Raw genomic sequence first — 21,862 nt, forward strand, 5'->3', positions numbered from 1 at the left:
ATTTTTTCAGTGCAATAATGATAATTTTATTTTCCTTGAAGCATAATATAATGTCTTATTTGGATTTTGGGGTGAAATATGACCCATACAATCCTTTGTGACATTCACCCAGTAGTAACACTTAAGTTTGTCATGGTATGTGTACACACCATCATATATTTAATGTACAATGAATTAACAACAAAAAAAAAAAAAAAAAAAAAAAAAACTCAAACTTTAAACCATTTCTGATGACAGTCAGTGTAGCAAAATATTAAATTATTCTCCATTTCAAATCAATTAAAATATTAACAGGTTACAATAATGTAAAAGAAACCTGGACAGAGGAAAAAAAAATATATACACAGACATAATCATACAGTATGTGCATTAACTTTGCCAAGAAGAGATTCATGGTTCTTGCAAAACATGTTGAAGCCAGGAGTGCCCTCTCCTGGTTTTACTTTCAACAGCAGCATCTTTGAACAGCGTAGGCTGACTTCTTCGGGGTAAACCCACAAGGCATTTCCTGTCAGAGGACTCAATATAGGGACTTAACAGCAACTAGAAGTTCTGATACAAATTCACAACTTAAACCCCATTCAACTGGAAAAGTCTTACATAGATCTATAGTTTCACAATTCAAAATATATACTATTTACGTCCAGTGTAATTTTTTTTTTTTTTTTTTTTTTCATTTGTTCAAGTTTGAGAAGTTCCAACTTACTCAATTCAATTCCAGGGTGAAGTCTCTGCTAAACTTTCACAGTTCACGCTGCGTGGTTATTTTAAAGTTAACAAACATTGATACTGAATGGATTTCTCTGGTTAAACACCTTTTTTTTTTTTTTTTGTCCTTGATAAAGTAGAGCTACTGAGTGACAAGAAATGCACCGCAACATCACATGACCAAAACAAGTGCCAACTGAGAGAGTAAGCAGGAAGCGTTAAATAAAAATAACAAAACAAAACAAATCAAGGGTGAAAAAGGCAGAGATAAAAGGAGCAATAGAGGTGTAGTGCACAACTGAAGCGCGGCTGTGTTCCCGGTCTATCGATACACGAGGTGGGATATGGTGCTGGATTTGAAATTGAGCTGATGATTGGGCACAAAGTTATGATGAGGATTTTTGCGGGTGCACACATCACTGCCGTAAAGGCTCATGCACATGTCACATGACACCTTGGAGCAGTTCACACAGGTGTGGGAGGCCCCGGGCTTGTTGCAAAAGCCACAGCGGGAGCCGCCCAAACTCATCCGCTCCCCCCCGCCGCTGCTGCCGCCACTGCTGACCGAGCTGACCACCGATCCCACGGGTTTACTGGGAAACAGCTTGCTGCTCATCACAGCTTTGTCCAGCAGCAGCGAGTGGGACTGAGCGTGGGGGAGTGGGTGAGGGTGAGTGTGCGAGTGGGCGTTGGAGTAGACGGACAGCTTCTCCTTGATGGGCATGTATCCGTCCAGAGGGCGGGAAGTTTTAGTGTAATCCTGGAAGCCGCAACAAGGCGTCGGTTCCACCGCATGGCAGGACGAACACAAGATCATGTCGCAGCGCTGGCAGGAGGAGAGCGAAGGGCAGCCCATCCCGCAGCCCTGGCATTTCATCATGTGCCCCTTCAGAACCCAACCGTCCCGGGCTTCTCGAGGCTCCCGGCTCGGCGGTCTGGAGGCCGTCTGGAGGCCACCCAAACCCCGCTCGGTGTACAAGTCCACCTCATCCAGGGAGGACAAGTGGTAGGAGTATGGCTCGGACGGGGGCGACTGGATGGGAAAGAAGTCCGCCACTGGGCTGTACGAGGGCGGAGCTGCCACGGGGTAAAGCGAGGGACTCGGTCGGAGGATTTCATCCTTCATGTCTTCCTCCGTGTCGACGAATAGCGGCTCTTTGCGGAGGCTGAGCGAAGCCTTTAACACAGGCTTGCTGGCTTGGTGCCAGTGTCCTGCGCTGTCCGTCACATCCACTGATTTGGAGGGCCGACCGCTTCTCCGAAGATGGGCACGGTCGAGATCCACGGGCCGCACCGACAGGCGGGACAAGTCTCCGGTGAGGCTGTCCCGTCGGCGCAGGGCGTCAGCACACCCTGCTGCATCTTCTCTGGTGTTCCTCCTCACATCCACGGCCTCCAGCTCCGAGGCGAAGCCCCGAGACATGGACACCACCTCGCTGAGTAACCGGCATTCAGCCTGGGCAAGAAGCAGCTCAAAGGAAAGCTGCCGGAGGTGGGAGGCTCCGCCCGGATGGTCCCGAACGTGGTACTGCAATTCTTGGTCTCTTGAATAGCCCATGGAGCGCAGAAGTGAACGCAGGTCCGCGTCGCATATCACCGACTGCAACTGGTACACGTATGGCCCTGTGAAGGTCTAGAAGGGTGAAAGAAAAGTCATTAAACAGTCAAAGGGAATTATGACATTCACACTGCCTTGTCTGATATTCACAAACAAGAAAATGTAAGGTAAGGTATTAATAAAAGGCTCAATAACAACCCCAAAATGCACTGAATCTACAACCTTAGCTCCTCACACAACTTGTTTCCTCTGATATATCGTAGTTCACCCAAAAAAGAAACATCTTTCCTTTTGTGCTCCACAGAAGTCAAGAACTGCAAAATTAGATTTTTTGGGGGGCTTTTTTTGAGAATCCTTCAATCTCTCGACTCACCTTAATGCAACGGAACTCCTTCTTCCACGGAAAGAGCAACAAGTTGGTACAGATGGTTTCCAGCGTCGCAAAGGCTGTCTCCAATGTCCGCAAGTTTGCACCTCTCTGAGTTCTCAGTGAGTTCTCCGCTACGTCGTAGAAACGAACCATGCGGAAGCGCTGCCCGGGATCAGGCTGGTATGAGCCTAGCAGTGCCGTCGCAGTGGAAATCAGTGCTTCCTCAGTCTTAGCCCCTGGCTTATCTCCTCCTCCTCCTTCACCGGTTCCCTCCTCGAGCCGATTCTCCAGAGATGCCACATACCTGCGGAACAGATCTTCTCGCAACTTGGCATCCATTGGTGGCAGTGGGCTGCGTAGCTGGCAACCGCTTATCCCACAATCCAGGAGTTTCTTTAAATGGGACCCCTTGCCATCTCAAGGCCTCTCTCCCACTGGACACCGAAAGACCTGGGACAACGGTGCAGTATAGTGGGGAAAATCAGCAAGTTGCGATCATCCTCCAAAGGAGTGATATGGAATAATGAAAGTGAAGAGGTGTGCGGTTTAATTTGGGCGTACGCCTTGCCCAGGGCTCTTTCCTGCTGTTATAGGCATCTCTGCGTGCCTCATTAGCCAAAACACCTCAAAAGAAGCAACATGACATGAGAAGGTGGTTGAACTGGGGGCTGAATGGAGACTCCTCACCTTTTTAAGCCCTCACTGTCAGGTTGCCCCCCTGCAGTAGGTTGAAGGTCAGGGCTTGCAGAGGAGAATACGTTAAAAACACCATGTCCAATGCTGCCAGCTGCTGCAATGAGAGAAGAACAAAACCTGTTTGAATAACACAACTCTGTGTAATAAGTGGAGGCTTGCCTCAGTCTATTGACCTGCAATCACAGAGCTAGTTAATAATGCAAGCATGCATCACAGAAAGACCAAAGCAGACCGTGATAATGAACATTACATATGTGTGATGTGGTCTACATTATAGTAGGCTGGTTTTAAACATTTTCTGAGCTTTTCTGAATGGAAATCTGCGTAATTATGTGGAATGGATTTAATTATGGGTTTACGGAGTAAAATGTTTGAAAAGTTAGCATGGGCAGTTAGCTCATCTAACAACACCACTTTAGGTACACAAATAATCCTCCTCCTCTAACAGACATTAAAATGTAGTCATGTATTTGTACAAAATTATGTGTACAAATATTTAATTATAAAAATGATACTGTTTTTTTTTTAATGGCATTTAAATAAAATGGATTAACGCAAAATGGACTAAACCTTTGGCCTTTGATATATCAGCTCATGTAACCAACAGAACCAGCAGTGAAGGGTTTCGGACTGTGGTTCCATCAGCCAATCAGCATTCACTGCTCAGGTGACTGACTCGTGTCTGTGTCCAAAGATAGCAGCATGCAGAATACTTCCTGAGTTTATTGAGAATTTGAGATGAATGGGAACTCAATAGCTTTCTCCAGGTAATATATAGATGCTGAAATCATCAGCAAATTAGATTTAAAACAACAAAAACCATTAACAAACAAACTGGTAAGGATAGGGGACAATTTTTGAATTGTCAATCTTGTGAATGACAGGAATTTGGAACTTTCCACAATGCTGTGTGTATATAATCCTGTATATAATACAGAAGCTCAAAACCTGTTTCTAGTAGTGAATGTGGACTGTGTACAGTAAGGCCACACAAACCACTTCGTTCCTCATTGGTTAGGCTGCCAACTGAATACTTACACCGTATTCCCAGCATTTACCTTCAATGAAAACTGATGAGACTGTCATTCAAGCTAACAAATAAATACACTTAACACTAACTTATCTATCTATCTATCTATCTATCTATCTATCTATCTATCTATCTATCTATCTATCTATCTCCACCACCACCAGGATATCATCCTATCATAATCACAACATCATACTGAACATAGAAAATGTGAAAAAAATCCACCTAAACAAACCAGGGTTTACAGAGAACAGTGAAGTATTAACACATGATTATTTCTGCCTGCATTGCATTGCTACAGTGATAAACAGTGACGTGTGTTAGCAACACACAGCTAATATGAGTCTCGTTTACTTAGTAAATAAATCTGTCAAAGCACCAGACAGTCCGATCTGATCTCTTAACAAGTGTTTATTACAGGGATAGACATTAATAAAGTCGTTACTCTACTCTTAACTCGTTTCTATGGCTGATATCAGATGCAGTTAGCACACCACTGCTAACATTAGCGCAGTTGCAGGGCCCTGTAAACCCACACACCACACAATTTAACCACACACCATCCTTCATTTACTTTTTAATTACCTCAATATGAACAAGACTTGAATGTAAACATGCCCGTTGAGTGTCGTGCGGTGCTGGGCACCATTAATGAGCCGCCCTCCTCCCCATCATCCAGCGCCTCTTACCTTCATGTTCCGCTGGAAATCCCCATCGCCAGACTGCGCATGCGCCACACTGCCTCCTCTGCGCGCTCCCGAGGTTGCAGATAGGACTAGCGTTGGAATCTCCGATTCATTCAGCGAGTCGGTTCGGCTACATGATTCGATTCATTGGAGTCATCGCTCAAAATCCCAGAAGTCCCTGCGCTGCATTTAACGTCTTTGTTTTTTTTTTTTGTGTGTTTTTTTTTTTTTTTGTACTTTAACGATGTTTGCTCAAACACCGAGTCGTTTTCAGTTAGCGTAGGATTGTAATTGTACAAATATTTAGTGACAACGTATGTGTTCCAGTTTGTTGCTGTCATTCCAGTCAGATGTTACGTTTTTCACCCATCAGTTTCACTATAAAAAGTTTCAACCGTAGACATAATAAATAGGTATGTATTATTTTCTATGGTTTCATCTACCTCGCAGTCGAGTAGAAATTCATGATTTTCATATTCACGCCTTCTGAGTCAATTAAAAGAACCGGTTCAAGTGATTCGTTTATGAATCGGATACCACTAGCAGCAATATCACGCTCACAACTCTTGATTAAAAGACGACACACACACACACACTACATATGTACCATCTTTCACTTATTTGGGTAACCTCTGCGGCTTTGTGTCATTAGTCAAACAGGTCTGTATTAATGTAATTTCTCATGCGTGTGCATGAGATCAGCTGAGTTTGTGCTCCTCCCATCCCAACAGTGAATCTCACCGGACTGGAGTTCAACAACACGGAAACACAGCGCAGCAGACATGGCAATGCTCAAAACATTCCCTCAAACTGATGTGAACGATGCTGAAGATGATGAATTCATATGCCCTGTGTGTTTGGAGATATTTATCTCTCCGATGACCACACAGTGCGGACATACGTGAGTATCCATGAGGTCTAGTGCCTTACCGCAGTAACTTCTCGATTGACATGTGTAATGTGTATTTCGTTATCACGTGCAACCGACGCACAGCCTTCATGCCATGTAGTTTAAACTTAATATGATTGTGCCCAATAATAATGATCAATAAATGTAGTTGTGATATGAGTTTCCCAGAAGACAGAAATTGGTTACTTTCAGTTTTGCTTCTTGTGAAGAAAACTTTGCAGTGTGGGATTGTGGGAATTGTAGTGCTAGCTTTATTATGCTTTGATCAAACTACAACACCCACAGTGACCTATGAAACAGGGTCTTTCCCATTTTGATGAGGTAAAAAAAAAAAAAAAAAAAGAAATTTGATATACATTTTAAGGGTCATACATTACTGACAATCATAACAAAACAACAGTAAAAACGATACAAAGAGGAATACTTTGTTAAAATAAATTGAAGAGTATTTTGATTCATGGACTAGTTTATTTAAATAGGGGGGAAATGGTGGTAACAGTGTTAATGAAATCTTCAAGTGTGCATTATATCAATTAAAAACATATAGGGTGAATTAAGGGTGATTGGGAGATTGTAAGGTTTCTTGCCATACATTAAAAACATCAGCCCAACACATGATGCATTTCTGTAATCTGAAAGATGTGAACTATCCATTTGAACAGGAAACACGTTTATATTATAATGAATGGATGCATGCAATACATTTTTATGTAAACTGAGCCAAACGGCCCAACATTTTTGTGGTTGATTAGGGTTTGCACAAGTGAAAATGTTGGAAAACACAAATTTAGAGCATAATCAATGGTTATCTATTGCAAGGTTAATAATTTTCCAAGTCTTTAAGCACTGTCCCAATCACTCAATGGGACAAAATAAAAATAGAAACCTAATTCTTAAAATAGAAACATGAAATGAACACATTTTTACTGATTGTGTTGCAGTTGTGCATTATATTCATGGTTCCATCAAAAGTTTTTTGTAAAATAGTAGTTATGACAATTTTATGACCTTATTATGAAAAGCTTGTTATTTTTCTTACTTCATGCATTTCAGGGTCAACTTCCTGTTTGATGTCCAACTACATAATGTCACACCAATGAGGGCGTCCGATTTTGATTATGTGGTCTCACAGATATGACTCAGCAAAAAAGTTTTTATTTTCAACCATTAGGCGAGAAATTGATATCCCAATCACCCTTAATTCTCACCCTACATAGTGTATCTTGTTGGAAAGTGGGATTGTTTTGTTGTCATCCAAATGTGCATATTTGCATCAAACATTACTGTTTTAAATAAAACACATCCCTTGTTTCGTGTGGTCAGATTCTGTGAAAGCTGCCTTCGGGAGTGCTTGCGGCCTCAGAAACCTGTGTGTGCAGTCTGCAGGTCTGATCTGCGCAAGTGGGATAAAGCAGATCGTTTACAAGACTTGATGCAGAGATCAATCGGGAGGTGCAAAGGCTGTACAACAGAGGTGTGTGGGTGCATGTTTGCGAGTTAAACTGTGTATGTTACGTTTAGATGGCATTACTTATTCATTTATAAGTGCTTATTCTGGCCAAAAACACCCACTTAATCAGGGGGAGATTGTTAAACACAGTAGTGACATGTTTATCTGAAATAGATTATACTGCAATAATTGACTAATAGACAATAGAAAAAAAGGCATTGAATGGTGGTACAGGAAATTTTAAAGAACTTAGTGACAAGCAGGGTTGCAATATTGACAAAGAAGATATCTTGGTGTGCATTTTTTTTAATTAAATGTAAAATTTAGCTGAGTGTGTTTTTGCGCTAGTACCTTGGAAGGTTTAGGCCTGTTGTGGACCACCGACTCCTGAAGATTTCCATATTCTTCATATTCTGTGCGGTGATTAATTCATGGTAGTGACAGAAACTAATGGACCTATTATGCCCCCTTTTACAAGATGTAATATGAGTCTTATGTGTCCCCAGAACGTGACTTAATTTTCAGCTCAAAATACCCCACAGATCATTTATTTCACCATGCCTAAAATGCCCGCTTTTGTGTGGAAACAAAAACAAGATGTTTTCGTGTGTGTGTCTTTAAATGCAAATGAGCTGCTGCTCCCCGCGCCCATTTCCAGAAGAGGGCAGAGCCTTCGTGCCTCAGCTCAGATACTCCAAAACTGGAGAACACCATAGCGCAGTTTCCACAAAACATGTTTTTGAATCCTTTCCATTATTTTCCATGCAAACATGTGCTAGAAGGACCTTGCTTTTCCCCCCCTCCAATTCGAGGCCATTCGTACGGTTTATACAAGTTAAACTTCCTTTAATTGAGCGCTGTGTTTTTAAAACGCTGTTTCCTGTGCAAGATGCTATAAAAGATGCCAAGCCGCGAACGCAAAGGTCAAACACATCCGTCTAGCCAACGACTCATTTTGAGACACTGTTTTTTTTTAGTTACCATCTGTCACAGAGACTGCTAACCAGGAAGCTCATGAAGATGAAGATTCAAACAAAATAGTCTTTAATCCAAATATATCACAAGAAACAGACAAAACACACCTTAACATTGACAACACCGCACAATGAACTGAAGGAACTTAAATACACAGAGCTAATTAATGGGCAACAGGTGAATGGGGATATACAGTCAAGGGAACAAACTGACATACACACGGGAAACTGGGTCACACGGGCAAACGGGCACTGAACTTAAAACACACTGAAACATCAAAACCCTGACACCATCATAGGGTAGTTGTGTAACACACTGCTGACACACATTTACTGTATGTAAAAGTCAGTTTCGCATAATAGGTCCCCTTTAAGAGGTGATATTTGCCCCTCTAAATTGATTAATTTTAACTTCATAAGAGCATCCCTTTATTATCTAAACATATTAAATATATATGTCACCTTTTATGTCAAACATGGCTTTAAAAATAAAATAAAATAAAAAAGGTGCCGGTTTTTCCCATGCATTTAGCCAATCAACGTCACTGGTAGTTCCTATCCACCTTTTTCCCACGCCTCATGATGCGAATTATGGGAGTAACTGTAAACAGTCATTGAAAGGTTCACTCGATGAACGCAATAATAAGCATCAACAACTGGGTACAATGAGATGATGACATTATTCTACTCACCCTTCAACCACTGACCATTAAAAGGACATGTAAAGTGTAAAAGCGTTAACCAATTAGTTAGTACCTCAGACCGTGAGCAACCCCAAAGCTTGATTATTTCTGCAGCAATATTATGGACGTGTTAAATATCTCTGTAGTAATAATTGTCTGTATTATGTAACACGCTGCCTTAATCAAAAATGTTCATTAACTGGAACATTGAGTGATAATATTTCAAAGTGATTTCCGTCATTTTGACAGACAATAAATATTGTATTTACTTGCTTTAGAAACATTCCAGTAAACACTGCTAATGGAGACAATTATATTTTAAAGCATCCGTGTGAAAACAAACCTGGAAAGAGACGTGAGGGTTTGGGGAGAAAACGTGAGATTCTCAGTGCATTCCAGTTAATTATAAAAGCGATATTAGTGAATTAGTGAATTATTAATGTCCTTTTATGCAAACTAAAAAGAAAATAATCTGGAGGAAAAGAATGCAGCGTCTGAAAAGAGATCTTACCTCAGATATTCTTGTTATGCCACGTCACATTAAAATACCAAGCGCTACATTATTATCTTGAAGTCTGAACATGAAGGAAATTGCACAGCTCATTCAGTCAAACTTACAGATGAGGATTATTTGTAGCGCAACCGTATGATTTGAAATGATTTGTTTCAGTCTTTTTGTGTGGAACTTCCTCAAACCGGAAGTGCCTCCCGTAATGTAAAACGCAGTAGGCTCGAAAGGAGCATTGTGCTGGGTTTGACCATTCTGTGTAGTAGGAGACAATTTAGTCCCTCCAAAAGGCGTTCATATAACTTAAACCATTCCCAGTTCCTGCGGTGCGAACACACCAAAAAGCGAGTACTTCCGTTATTAGTTAGAAACTAGGAGAAGGTGTGAAGGACCATTTAGAGACAGAGTCAGTAGAGCTAGAGCGAGCCAGAGTAAAACTGTATCAGCAGAGCGAAGTCAATGTTAAAGTTTTCAGGAAAAAATGAATAACGAAACACCGCTACCCTAGCAGAGCAGGATAAAGAAGACACAAAAACAAGAATGTGGCTCTGCTCCCAAAAGTCTTTTTCACACAATCTCCACCGCTATCAGCCAACACACCCGCCAGACACAGGGACCAGCTCTACCTCTCTCCCGGGCCCGGACATGACAATAGGAACTAGCCAACAGGGCGGTTCCCGAGAACTAAATGTTCCCCCAGGACAGATTGGTTGCATTCGCTCCGCCAGACTGAACTCTGAAGTGACAGAGCGACAGCTTGGCATTCAACAACGGCAACGGCTGGAGAATGGAGGGCGCTGTGATCGGAGCTGGGTGTTTGTGTTTGTGTGTGTGTCGTGGGATTCGTGATAATGGAGATGGAATGTAAATAAGTTATGCAATGGAAAGAGCTAAAAGGAGGGCTAAGAGAGGAAATCTCCTATGTTAACCTGCAGAGCTACACATCATCGAGGCTGAGAAAAGAACAACGGCGCAGACAAAGGCGACAGGGTAATTCGCTCTCTGTGTGTTTACTGTGGAGTAAACTGTGTGCGTTTACACAGCTTTTTTTTTAAATGTCGGGTGCTGTTTCGTATAGCATGCGTTCGACCAATCAACGTACGCTTAGCCTACATCACTGGTAGTTCCTATTGTGCTTGTGTTAGACCCTACTCTGAAGAATGAGCTAATTAAGTTCCCCGAAAGGCGTTCCTAGAACTACATCCGTTCCCAGTTCCTGCGGTGTGAACACGCCAAAAAGTGTGTACTTCCGTTATTAGTTCTAGGAACTATGAAAAGCTTCCTCAGGTCGAAAGCCCCTAATGTTTCGGTGAGTGTAGCCCACAAACAACACAACACAACACAACACAACACCGAGGTATAGAGCACACAGGCAGTGTTAGTGAGGACGAAACACCTGTTGAACAAAGAGGACTGAGAATCTTAGGAGAGGGCCAGTTCAAATCAAAGGTAATTTCCCAGTTAAAGTCCTGTAGGCAATCATTTTATCACGTTTTTATTTTTTATTTTATACCTTAAAACATGTCTTTGGTCACCAAAATGACATTTAAATGTTTCTTCATGCCTTAAAATATCTTGAATGTAACTCTACAGCCTTGCCTCATTTAGTATACGCGGTTCTGTGAATATGCAAATGAGCCCCGCCTCCACTCACTCACTCAGCTCAGAGATCCACTGGTTGACGATCACACGTTGATCTGATTGGTTACAAGGTAGTTTGTGACACCAGCGATTTCAAAGCGTGTTTTTGAGACTGTCTTTGGTTCACTGCAGTTTTAAGGAGAAAACACTCAATGCTGTCGACTTATGAATTTACACATGGTTTGTCTTAAAGCATATTAAAAACACCACATAGACATATAAACAACATTAAAAGCTGGATTTTCACCACATGGGGTCTTTAACAGTGATGGTCGTCGATTCACACACAGCACTGACTTCGTTAATATGAAAAACCGTTAAAAGAGCATCACACCCGGACCGGTTCTACAGGAGTGTTAGAGAAACTGTAATAATAGCATTTTGCCTTATTGGCAATTGGCAAATGTTGAGCAATGTAGCCAATCACAGACATATCTGTTGATCTCTTCAATCAAATGGAGGTTTATTCAGTCTTTTTGCATTGCTAAGTTGTTCTAAGTTTTACTAAATTATTAAGTTAACCCAGTACCTTTTAAACACGTTTAGATTCGTGTCAGACTGATCAAAACCTCTGCACCCTGATTTGTGGAAATGGTGTACTATCAGGCAATCTGATTTGAGCTTTCGAGTTCTGTGCTGTAGAGTTCAGTGTGTGGTGTGCATCAGCCGGGCCGTGAACAGACTGTGTTGACCGTGAATCCAAGATGTTACTGGTTAAAATGTGTATCTACTACCCAGGTTCTTTTGTCTGACATGAGAAGCCACACAGGGGTTTGCTCCAAATATCAAGACTATATCAAGGATGGTATGAAGTCCATTTCAAAGACCCAGCCTTCCACTGTCAGGTAATATAATGTTCTTCAGCATTTAATACTGTATATGGGTGATTTTTCAATTAGGATCTCATATATACAGTATATACACACACATACATACATACAGACATATAGGATATGCCTTATATACATGGCATCTTTACATCTGCTGTCACCATAAAATCAAAATTGATGATTCTTATTTTTTCTTATCAGTTCTTATTATAAATAATTAATTTGTACACATCTTTTTTTTTTTTTTTTTACAACCTGTCACTCACTTGAGATCACAGCAATAGCAAACCCCGATGTAGTAGACTTCATAGAGAGCGAACATGTCCGACAGCATTTCTCACTGCTTAAAGGGTTTGTTCACTTCAAAATGAAATTCCTCTGATCATTTAATCGCCCTCGAGTTGTTTCAAACCTGTATGACTTTCTTTCTTCTGCTGAACACAAAGGATGATATTTTGAAGAATATGGGTAACCAAACAGTTGATGGGGCCCATTGACTTCCATAGTATTTTTACCCCAAGTCAATGGTCAAATTATCTTCTTTTGTGTTCTGCAGAAGACAGAAAGTCATACAGGTTTGAAACAACTCGAGGGCAAGTAAAAGATGACAGGAATTTCATTTTGAAGTGTACTATCCCTTTAAGCAGTGAGAAATGCTGTCGGACATGTTCGCTGTCTATGAAGTCATGCAGGTCAGGCATAATTAAAATGTACGTAATAGATGCGGTTTAAAGACAGGTTACAGATCCTCTGGATTCACACTGGGAACATTTCTGTTGCTTCCACAGGGCGCCACATAATAATGCTTACCATTACACTCAACCTAACATATAAGCTTATATTCTGTGAGCTACTGGAGACCCAGAATGAGGCATAATGTGCCGCTAAAAGGAGAAGAACAATCCACTGGAAGGATTGTTGTATTAAATTTAAGACTAGTTCAAAAATGAGTTTGTTAATTTATTTGTTGTCTTGTCAATCAGTTATTGTAACCTCAGTTTTTAACACCGTCAGATGAAGGTTTCTGTTCATTTTGAAAGAAATATTTGTATTCTTTTTTTCCATTTATTGTGTTAAAATATTAAAACTTCAACCAAACTAAATGATATTATGTCTGATTTACCAAGAACATTGGTTATTAGTAGGGAGGTTAAGTGACTTTTGACTTCAAGTCATGATGCAAAGGTCCCCTTTGGTATGGAAGTACCTTAGGGCCATAGAAATAAATTTATCCTAAGACACAAGTGAGATCACATTTTGTATCTTATATACGCACATTTTTTAAAAATGGCCGCCGACCATACTTGAGAGGCCCATATCTTTGCTTCTGTTATATCTATAATGACAAATTTGGTATCAACGTGTACGTTTTTGGGGTCAAGGAGTCCAAAAAATTAGGTTCCAAGACTAAAAAACAATAATGTTGTCCTTACCATGACAATTGGAGGTGAAGTATGCAATTTTTTATCAAAAACCGCATGCCAAACACAACATGTATGATTTGGATGGGGGAGGTGAAGTAGCCTCTGTGATGCTGGCATAATCTGCAGCCCATGAGATCCATACTCCGGCTTCAAGGTTCTCTTTCACGAGAATGTTTCTGACATATCTTATACCTTGGGCCATCACAAGTTGATAACAATCACCCCCAACTCGGCCCCGTTTGGTCTCAGGGGCCAAAAAACACCCTTTTTGGGAAAAGCTTTTGGCGGAATGATGTAATTGTGAATATTAAGGTACTGCAGCTACATAAATGGCCGTATAACCCTACAATCTTGCATGATGTATCCTGACACATAGGGGAAACTAGCAAAAAAAGATTCTGGGGATTGCTGCCTTTTTGCTGTCAAATATCACCCTCAACATACCCCAAAAGACAAAAAAATGGCTGTCCGCCTGACAAATTGTCATCAAAAGTGATAATTTTCAAGCATTATATATATCACTGCCTCAAATGTACATGAAAAACTTCCCAAGTTTATAAGCTTCAATTTAAGTCCAAGATGACCTTTCTATCTAGAGGATTGTAGCTGGTATAACCAAAGTTATCCACTGTACCTCAAATCGGAGAAAACAGAACTTTCAAGCATTACCATTCTATATTGGATTAAGCATATTTTTTGCATATGCACAATGTCTTAAACAAGAGTTGAGACTTGACTTATGTACTGCTATACTATATGAAGTGAATTAAATAAAGTGAAATAAAGTGAAAAGTGAGTAATGTTATGCCCCTAGGTCAGGGCTATTCAATTAGCTTCATTCGAGGGCCGGATTATTAAATCGGAATGTTGAGGAGGGCCGGTGGTTAGCTTATTTATTGAAACATTATTTATTACTTATTGAAACATAACAGTATCAATAAATAAGCTAAAGTAAACCTAAAAAAGTATTGTAAATACTTGGAAATGTGGTACCCCAACAGTATGCAGATTTATGAGTCTTTCATAAATAACTTATTTACAGCTATGTACAAAAATATGAATTATACAAGATCATAGGTATTGGTAAGAATTATTTTATTTATAATTATTATAGGCTTAAATGAAAATATTCTGACAGTGATACGTGATAACCACAGGTAAAACCATGCATGGCTACTCACTCACTACCACTGTATAACAAAATCCCTAAAAACTATACACAAAATGAATTGTATATTCCTTTACCCACCTAATTAATCTACTGCAATATAAATGACTATAAGATAGTATTCAGTATAAATATTCCATATTTCTGCCCAAACCATAGTAAATTACTACAGTACATTCATGGTAAATGTTTGTAAAGGTGGTGATTAGGGGATTTAAAGTCTTTTAACTTTGTTCATGGCACGTTGAGGCTGCTTCATCTGATTTAAAACTAGTTAAATCATCGAGTGATTTGTGGTCTGTAACAGAGGTGTGACGAATTGAACAACTTCTCACTGGATGTCGCAATGCTGTTTAATAATAGTGTCCAGAACTGGGAGTAAACGCAACTCCTTTAAGCTTGCGTTCCGTTATCCACTGGGCGGTGCTGCGCAGTTCAAAGTAAACTAAACTGCGAGTTGAACTGAAACTAAACTGAAAACAGCGCTATTTGTTCTATATTTGTTGTTACTGACCGAGAAACAGCTTCAGATGATTCAGTGACAGAGCGGTCCGAACGAATCTGAATCGTTTCAGACCATTATGCAAGCGCATTTGGCCAATTCATGGAAAGGAAATAATTGAACCAAAGATAGAACAAAAGATTCGCACCATTCACAAATGATTGGTATCGCTGGTTCAGTCGACAGAAATACGGGACACACATAATAACTGCTGAAATTTTCGGACTGAAAACGTTTCTCAGGTTAGTGGGAGCGCTCATGGTACGCGTATAGACAGTGCGTATAGACGTACAGCTGCACACGCCACTATGGCCCCTCGCATATCTAACCAAATGTAGCCACACCACCAGGAAAAGAGGCGGAGGGAGGTTGGGGTGCCTTTGGGCCAGATGGAGATGATTGAATTGAATAGCCCTGCCCTAGGTGGACTGGGGTCAGGGTGCAACATAGGGTACATTCACTCAAAATCAGTTAACCAAATGTGAGATTTATTAACCCTCTGGGGACCAAGAACGCGCCGGTGCGTTTTGCTCGTTTTTTTTTTTTAGCAATGAAAATAAACACTAAATGCTCTGTTAATTTTGATCTTTCATTTTCGTGTAATACATCAATCGATCCTGTTCAGTTTCTATTTTTTTTCTGTATACTCACAATAAAAATAAAGTGTTTTGCTTTTTGACAAATAAAGAAAAATTAACATGATGCGATTTCTCCCTTCTCTCTGTCAGTAAACTCCCATTTGAAACGCGTTCGAAAATGATCTATAACTCCGCGAAAATTCAGTCAAACAGGCAAACAGACCCACGGGCATAAAGCTTGAGATCGCATCTGTTAAATGAAGTCATTTATATAAAAAACAAATATTCTCAGCTTCTGTAATTTGTATAAAAAGAGAGCTAATCCAGTCGAGCTCATTACGAGCTAATTCACAGTAATGTGACCACTCCCCGGAGAGCGCGTGCTATTCAAACGCAAATTCTGAGGGGTGTGAAACGCCCACATCAGCTGTAAACAAAGCGCGTCGCGATCGAGTGAGGCATAATATAGCCTACCTTATGGAGAAAAGATTCCTCAGAACAGTGCTGATATGAGGAGCAATATCTCCTGATATGAGGAGCAGATTCCGCTGAGGAGTGAGGTAGGCTGTTTTCTTTTCTCACGTGTGGAATAACGTTATGGAATAACGTTAGTGTAGGCCTATGCAAACCGCAAAAAGATGAATCGCATTTCTATAATATGACTCGCCTTTCTGTGAGATGAATGTAGGGGACATATTTGTAAAGACTGTTTAGCCTAAATATGAATCGCGCGTCTGTGTGTGAAAGAATAAACTGCTTTGCTATAGCCTACTGAGATGAGTAAAAATCGAATGGAATAATATTGTTATGTTGAAATAAAATGTATTTGTATAATCAACGTATTAAACTGCAAAAAAAAAAATACTATTTTTGTCAAAAATAAATTCATAGACTAAGATGTTAGATGTTCCAATGTTGGCTATATTAAAACTAATGAATACATATGATAAAATGTAGGCCTATAATCTTTTTTTTATATATAGGCTATATATATATATAAAGAAAGAGTACAGTTGAAATATTGTTGAAATTGTAATTATTGTTGTAATTGTAACATTTTTAATAAAATAGTAAAACATATTTACAAGAGAGATGTAAGCGAAATCTTAAATGGTCAATATAAGTCTTCTAAATACATCTTTTGTCCTTGCATTGTGGCTCAGTCAGTGTCACACCTGAATGAATGGCTAATTATGCAGAGTCATTATGCAGAGTGGGTGGGACACCTTAATCTAAGGTGTAAACTACTCCTCCCCCTCGCATATTGCCTTTCCAAGCAAAACCTGTTTTACACCATTTAAATCAATGTATTTTTTTTTTGTGAACGATAAAGCAAGACTATTTTTACATCATTTTAAAGCTAGAACTAAAAGGGAAAACATCCATTAGTCAAAAGTCTTGTGGACACATATTTAATATGTGTTTTGTGTTCTTAATTCAGCAACTTTCATTTTAATTTTTTCCAATAACCACGCATAAACATTATTCTCTTAAAAATACAAACATCTACATACACGTTGCTCGCATATTATGGTAGCCCTGTTTGTGCTATATAGAGTGAATTTACACCTTTGCCATTAACATGTTTATAATTAACTGAAAAAAGCACAAATGTCAAGGCATGTCAGAACATCTCAAGGACCCCAAAAACAGCTTGGTCCCCAGAGGGTTAAAGTCCACAAAGTCCTCACAACACAAGGAATAAAGATGACCCTAGTGTGCAGTCTGTTATCAAAAACCTTCAATAGAGTAAACGTTAGTAACCTTCTGTACCGGTAAACATTCTTTACAGCCAAATGGCAAAACATCTCAGTTACATATGGTAACCCTCGTTCCCCGAGGGAGGGAACGGAGACGTACGTCGTGACCGACTGATAGGAATCTCGCTAGAGAGGCCAATCTACTTCGAGTAAAACTAAAATGAGCCAAAACACATTGGCATGCAGTCATTTGCATCAGCTGTTAAGCCTCGCAACGCAGGTATATAATGAGCAGCATGTGCGAGGTGAGCTCCTTTTTTGCTGAGGAGCCAAGCCTGGTAAGCTGGCCGCCCCGATGGGCAGCAGCAGATGTGACGATGGGATGTACGTCTCCATTACCTGCCTCAGGGAACGAGGGTTACCATATGTAATTGAGACGTTCCCTTATCGGTCGGTCACTCTCGACGTATGTCGTGACCGACTGATAGGAATCCCTATCAAAGCGCCACATCTGCTGCACCCCATCCAGTGCCCGGTGTAAGCCTGTACCCCTTCTTGCCTGGATGGACGATAGGAAAGGGCTTACACAGAGCGTATCTGTCACTGTTGTTCTGTGATAACCCATACAGCGAGATTATTGAATAACACTGGGAAACCGTGCCCTTTCTATGGAAGGGGAACGATGCGGAAGCCACTTTCTTCGAGGGAGTTATGTGAAAAAATACATATGGACTAGCCCGAAGGTTGTACTGCATATGAATATTGGGTAACTTAGCCCAAGGGAAAGACACGGGGCTTCGATTAGGAGCAGCCGTGGAAGTATACACATATGGAATCCCCATAGGGTCACACATATGGAACCCAGCCTAACACCTGATCTCTGAAGGGAGTGGTGGGAACCTTGGGCACATAGCCAGGCCGGGGTCTCAGTACAACATGGTTGTCACCCGGCCCAAACTATAGGAACGATTCGTCCACCGAAAATGCTTGCAGGCCCCCTACCCTCTTGATAGAGGCCAGTGCAATCAGCAGCAAAGTCTTCAAAGAGAGAAGCTTTAAGTCTGCTGAGTGCAAAATCTCAAAGGGAGCATCCTGAAGAGCTTGAAGCACCAGGGAAAGGTCCCAAGAGGGTATGGAGGGGGGACGAAGAGGGTTTAACCGTCTCGCCCCCCTAAGGAACCTGACAACCAGGTCGTGCTTTCCAACTGATTTGCCATCTATGTGGTCGTTATAAGCTGAAATAGCGGCAGCATGTACTTTGAGGGTGGAGGGAGACAGCCTTCGCTCCAACCCTTGCTGCAAAAAGGAAAGCACGGACCCTATCGAACATCTTCGGGGGTTCTCTCGGCGAGAAGAAAACCACTCGACGAACAGGTTCCACTTCAAGGCACACATCTCGTGGACGGCGCCCTTGCAGAAGTGATGGTGTTAATTACCTCTGGGGGTAAGTCACCTAGAACCAGAGATGAAGTTTCCAGAGGTCCGGACGCGAGTGCCATAGGGTGCCCCGTCTCTGAGTCAGAAGGTCCTCCCTCAGAGTCTTGTCCGTACAGACCAGCACATCTCTGCCCTGTAGCGGCCTCTTTAAGTGGCTCAGAGCGAGACATACTGCTAGCAACTCGAGGCAGTTGATGTGCCAATGCAGTTGAGGGCCCGTCCACACCCCTGACACTGCATGCCCATTGTACGTGGCACCCCAGCCGGTGGCAGAGGCGTCTGTAAAGCCAAAACAATCTCTGTTACCTTAAATTATACGCTTGTCTCTGTAAAGCTGCTTTGATACAATCTGTATTGTGAAAAGCGCTATACAAATATACTTGACTTGACTTCAAGCAGTTCAGCACCGACTGAGCGTGTTGCTCTGTGAGGTGCGCTGTCTGTGCGACCGAATCCAATTCCATACCGAGAAAAGAGATCCTCTGCATGGGGGCGAGTTTGCTCTTCTCCCAGTTGACCAGAAGACCCAACTGGCTGAGGTGCCTGAGCACGAGGTCCCTGTGTTTGCATAACTGATCTCGAGAGTGTGCTAATATGAGCCAGTCGTCGAAATAGATGCGCACGCCCTGTTCTCTCATGGGAACAAGGGCCCCCTCCGTAGAGCCTAGTCAGGCATGCACAATGATAAACAGCATTAATAGCAACCATGTTACCAGCAGCTAGTTCAGCCTTTAGATGCCTGTCACCCACCACCTGAGCACATTCTTTCACTTTTCTATCCAAGCCAAGGGTGGCAGCCCTCCTCAGTTCCTTTTTTTTGCCCACTTCACCACAGAAGAAGAGACACGGTTTATTGAATAGTTCACATGATGATGTTGAGGGTCTGGGTAAAGCGAGTGTGGTGGACTTGTCACTCATGCGCTGTGTTTTTACTGGGCTCACAGACTCTTCATGCTTTTTTCTTTTTCTTTCTCTCTCAACATTTTGTTTATCAATCGCATTTCTGCAGCTTTTGTGCCACACCATAGGATTTTGAATCATCAGCTGAACTACATCCTGACTACCACCACTAATGTCCACTATAAACTCAGGCAGATCCCCTAATGCATTCAGCTCCTGGATGTTATCTAAAGCTTCTTTGTAACATGATTTCAATCTTTCAGGATTGTTTCTCAGTTTGAATGATGAAGAGGGATCTAATGTTTTTTCAATCTTTAGGGCGGACTGACATAGGAAGCATAAACTCCAGTCAGGGCATTCCATTATGGCTAATCTGAAAAAAGAAATGAAGTTGCTTTAACATCATAAGATAGATCATATGAGCATTAACAAGCTTTTTCAGCTTTTAACATTCGTAAAAGTAAACATCGATCAAATAATGAAGCTAACTAACTTGCTTCAACAAAAATGACGCTAACTAGTCACTAGCTAGTTATGATGAAGCTAACCAGTTACTAGCGACCTTGTTATAATGAAGCTAACTAGTTACTAGCTAGCTAGTTATTAGTTATCTAACACATTTTTCTATTTAATGATAAAGTCATACGAACCTCAAAGTGTTAACCTGTCACCTCTGACCTTCAACAGCTGTCACAGCTCCTGGTGCAGATGGGATGTGTTGTTGCAGGAACTGATTTGCTATAGGCTACTCCTGACTGGTCGAAATCTCATGCTACTTAGGACAAATGTAATGTACAGAAGTAGCTGCACTGCTTTAATACAAAATTAAAGTTTTTGAAGGAAAAGATAAGTAAAGTCACTCTGATGACACAATTTTTATGTGAAATGTGCATATTTACCACCAATTGTCATGGTATGGGGAACATTTTTGTTTTTTTAAACTTGAAACCAATTTTATTGGATTCCTTGACCCCAAAAATGTACACTTTGACACCAAATTTGTCATTATAGAGATAACAGAAGCAAAGATATGGGCTCTAGAGTATTTTCGGCGCATTGGCGGACATTTTTGAAAAGACCTGTTTATTTCTGATACAAAGTGTGATCTCACTTGTGTCTTAGGATAAATTTATTTGTATGACCCTAAGGTACTTCCATACCAAAGGGGACCTTTGCATCATGACTTGAAGTCAAAGGCCTATTTTTTGGGCTTAACCTCCCTACTATATATATGTTTAATATTAAAAAGAAGGATAGATAATTAAGGAATTTAGGAACTGGATTGTTCATAAGAACCATAACCCAGAGAATGTATTTGTTTACTTAGCTCTTTTACTGAACACAATTATTACATAATTAAAGTCTTTACACTGTTGTTGGATGAATCAAATTAAAACAGCATGCTTTTTAATGTTGACACAAATTAAGTTATGAAGTGAATGTACATTTTCAGAAAAACCCGTTCCCTCACATACATGACGTGTGTAGATATAATATACAGTTTTGTGTGGGGTATGCATATTCAATCATTTTAATGAAATTTTTATCATCCAAAGAATATATGTTTCTTTAATAACAACAAATCATTTTTTTTATTTTAAGTAAAAAAAAAAAAAAGTTTAATGTTTAAAAAAATAATCAAAGAATCTGAAAACTTCACACGATCCTTACATCTTTGCTGAGCTTTGCCTAGATTAGCTTCACCCATTTCTTTTGAATGCTTCATCTGGACTGACACACACACTGCTTGGTCTCCTGTTCCTTTAGTTCAGTGCCGAACCGCCACACGTTCACCTGTCCCTTCTGTAAGCAGCAGAACCTGGACCAGGACGGGCTCGTGGAGCACTGCACCTCCCGCCACGCTCACGACCCGCGCCCAGTGGTGAGGCTTCGCTTGTGTCTCTTCAATCTTTTAATGTTTTTAATGTAGTTTAATGTAAATCTTTTTCTTTTTTAAATGTAAGTGCTCCTTTAGTCTTGAGACAAAGGAACCAAAGCATATTTTGTTGTAGTTACAGTCACATGAAAAAATAAGTACACCCCGTGGAAATTGTTGGCTTTTTTTTTTTTTTGACATATTTGTACAAGCAAGACTCTTTGAAACAGTGC

General features: G+C 40.8%; 2 protein-coding genes across 5 annotated transcripts in view; one reads left to right on the top strand and one right to left on the bottom strand.

The window, feature by feature from the left end:
- Positions 1–233: 233 nt before the first annotated feature.
- Positions 234–5,190, bottom strand: spata2 (spermatogenesis associated 2). Of its 3 annotated transcripts, none has more exons than XM_081385741.1 (4): positions 5,052–5,190; positions 3,324–3,426; positions 2,640–3,086; positions 234–2,341 (listed from the first exon to the last, which is right to left on the bottom strand). In XM_081385741.1, exons 3-4 carry the CDS (start codon positions 2,973–2,975, stop codon positions 1,031–1,033), a joined length of 1,647 nt encoding a protein of 548 aa, XP_081241867.1. In that variant the 5' UTR covers positions 2,976–3,086; positions 3,324–3,426; positions 5,052–5,190; the 3' UTR covers positions 234–1,030. The 3 variants fall into 3 exon arrangements, with proteins under 3 accessions (XP_081241867.1, XP_081241866.1, XP_081241865.1); XM_081385740.1 differs by having other exon boundaries at positions 4,948–5,075; XM_081385739.1 differs by having other exon boundaries at positions 2,640–3,426; positions 4,948–5,111.
- Positions 5,191–5,563: 373 nt separating this feature from the next.
- Positions 5,564–21,862, top strand: part of rnf114 (ring finger protein 114) — a 20,847-nt gene continuing 4,548 nt past the window's right edge. The window contains exons 1-5 of one of the 2 annotated variants that reach the window (XM_081385742.1): positions 5,564–5,673; positions 5,780–5,949; positions 7,282–7,432; positions 11,953–12,059; positions 21,521–21,635. In XM_081385742.1, the coding sequence (XP_081241868.1) occupies positions 5,831–5,949; positions 7,282–7,432; positions 11,953–12,059; positions 21,521–21,635 (492 nt within the window). In that variant the 5' untranslated portion in view covers positions 5,564–5,673; positions 5,780–5,830. Of the gene's footprint in view, positions 5,709–5,779; positions 5,950–7,281; positions 7,433–11,952; positions 12,060–21,520; positions 21,636–21,862 lie in introns of both variants that reach the window. The other variant, XM_081385743.1, reaches the window with a different exon arrangement.

Source organism: Scardinius erythrophthalmus (assembly GCF_964197995.2).
Source record: "Scardinius erythrophthalmus genome assembly, chromosome: 15".
In the NCBI taxonomy this organism is placed as follows: domain Eukaryota; kingdom Metazoa; phylum Chordata; class Actinopteri; order Cypriniformes; family Leuciscidae; genus Scardinius; species Scardinius erythrophthalmus.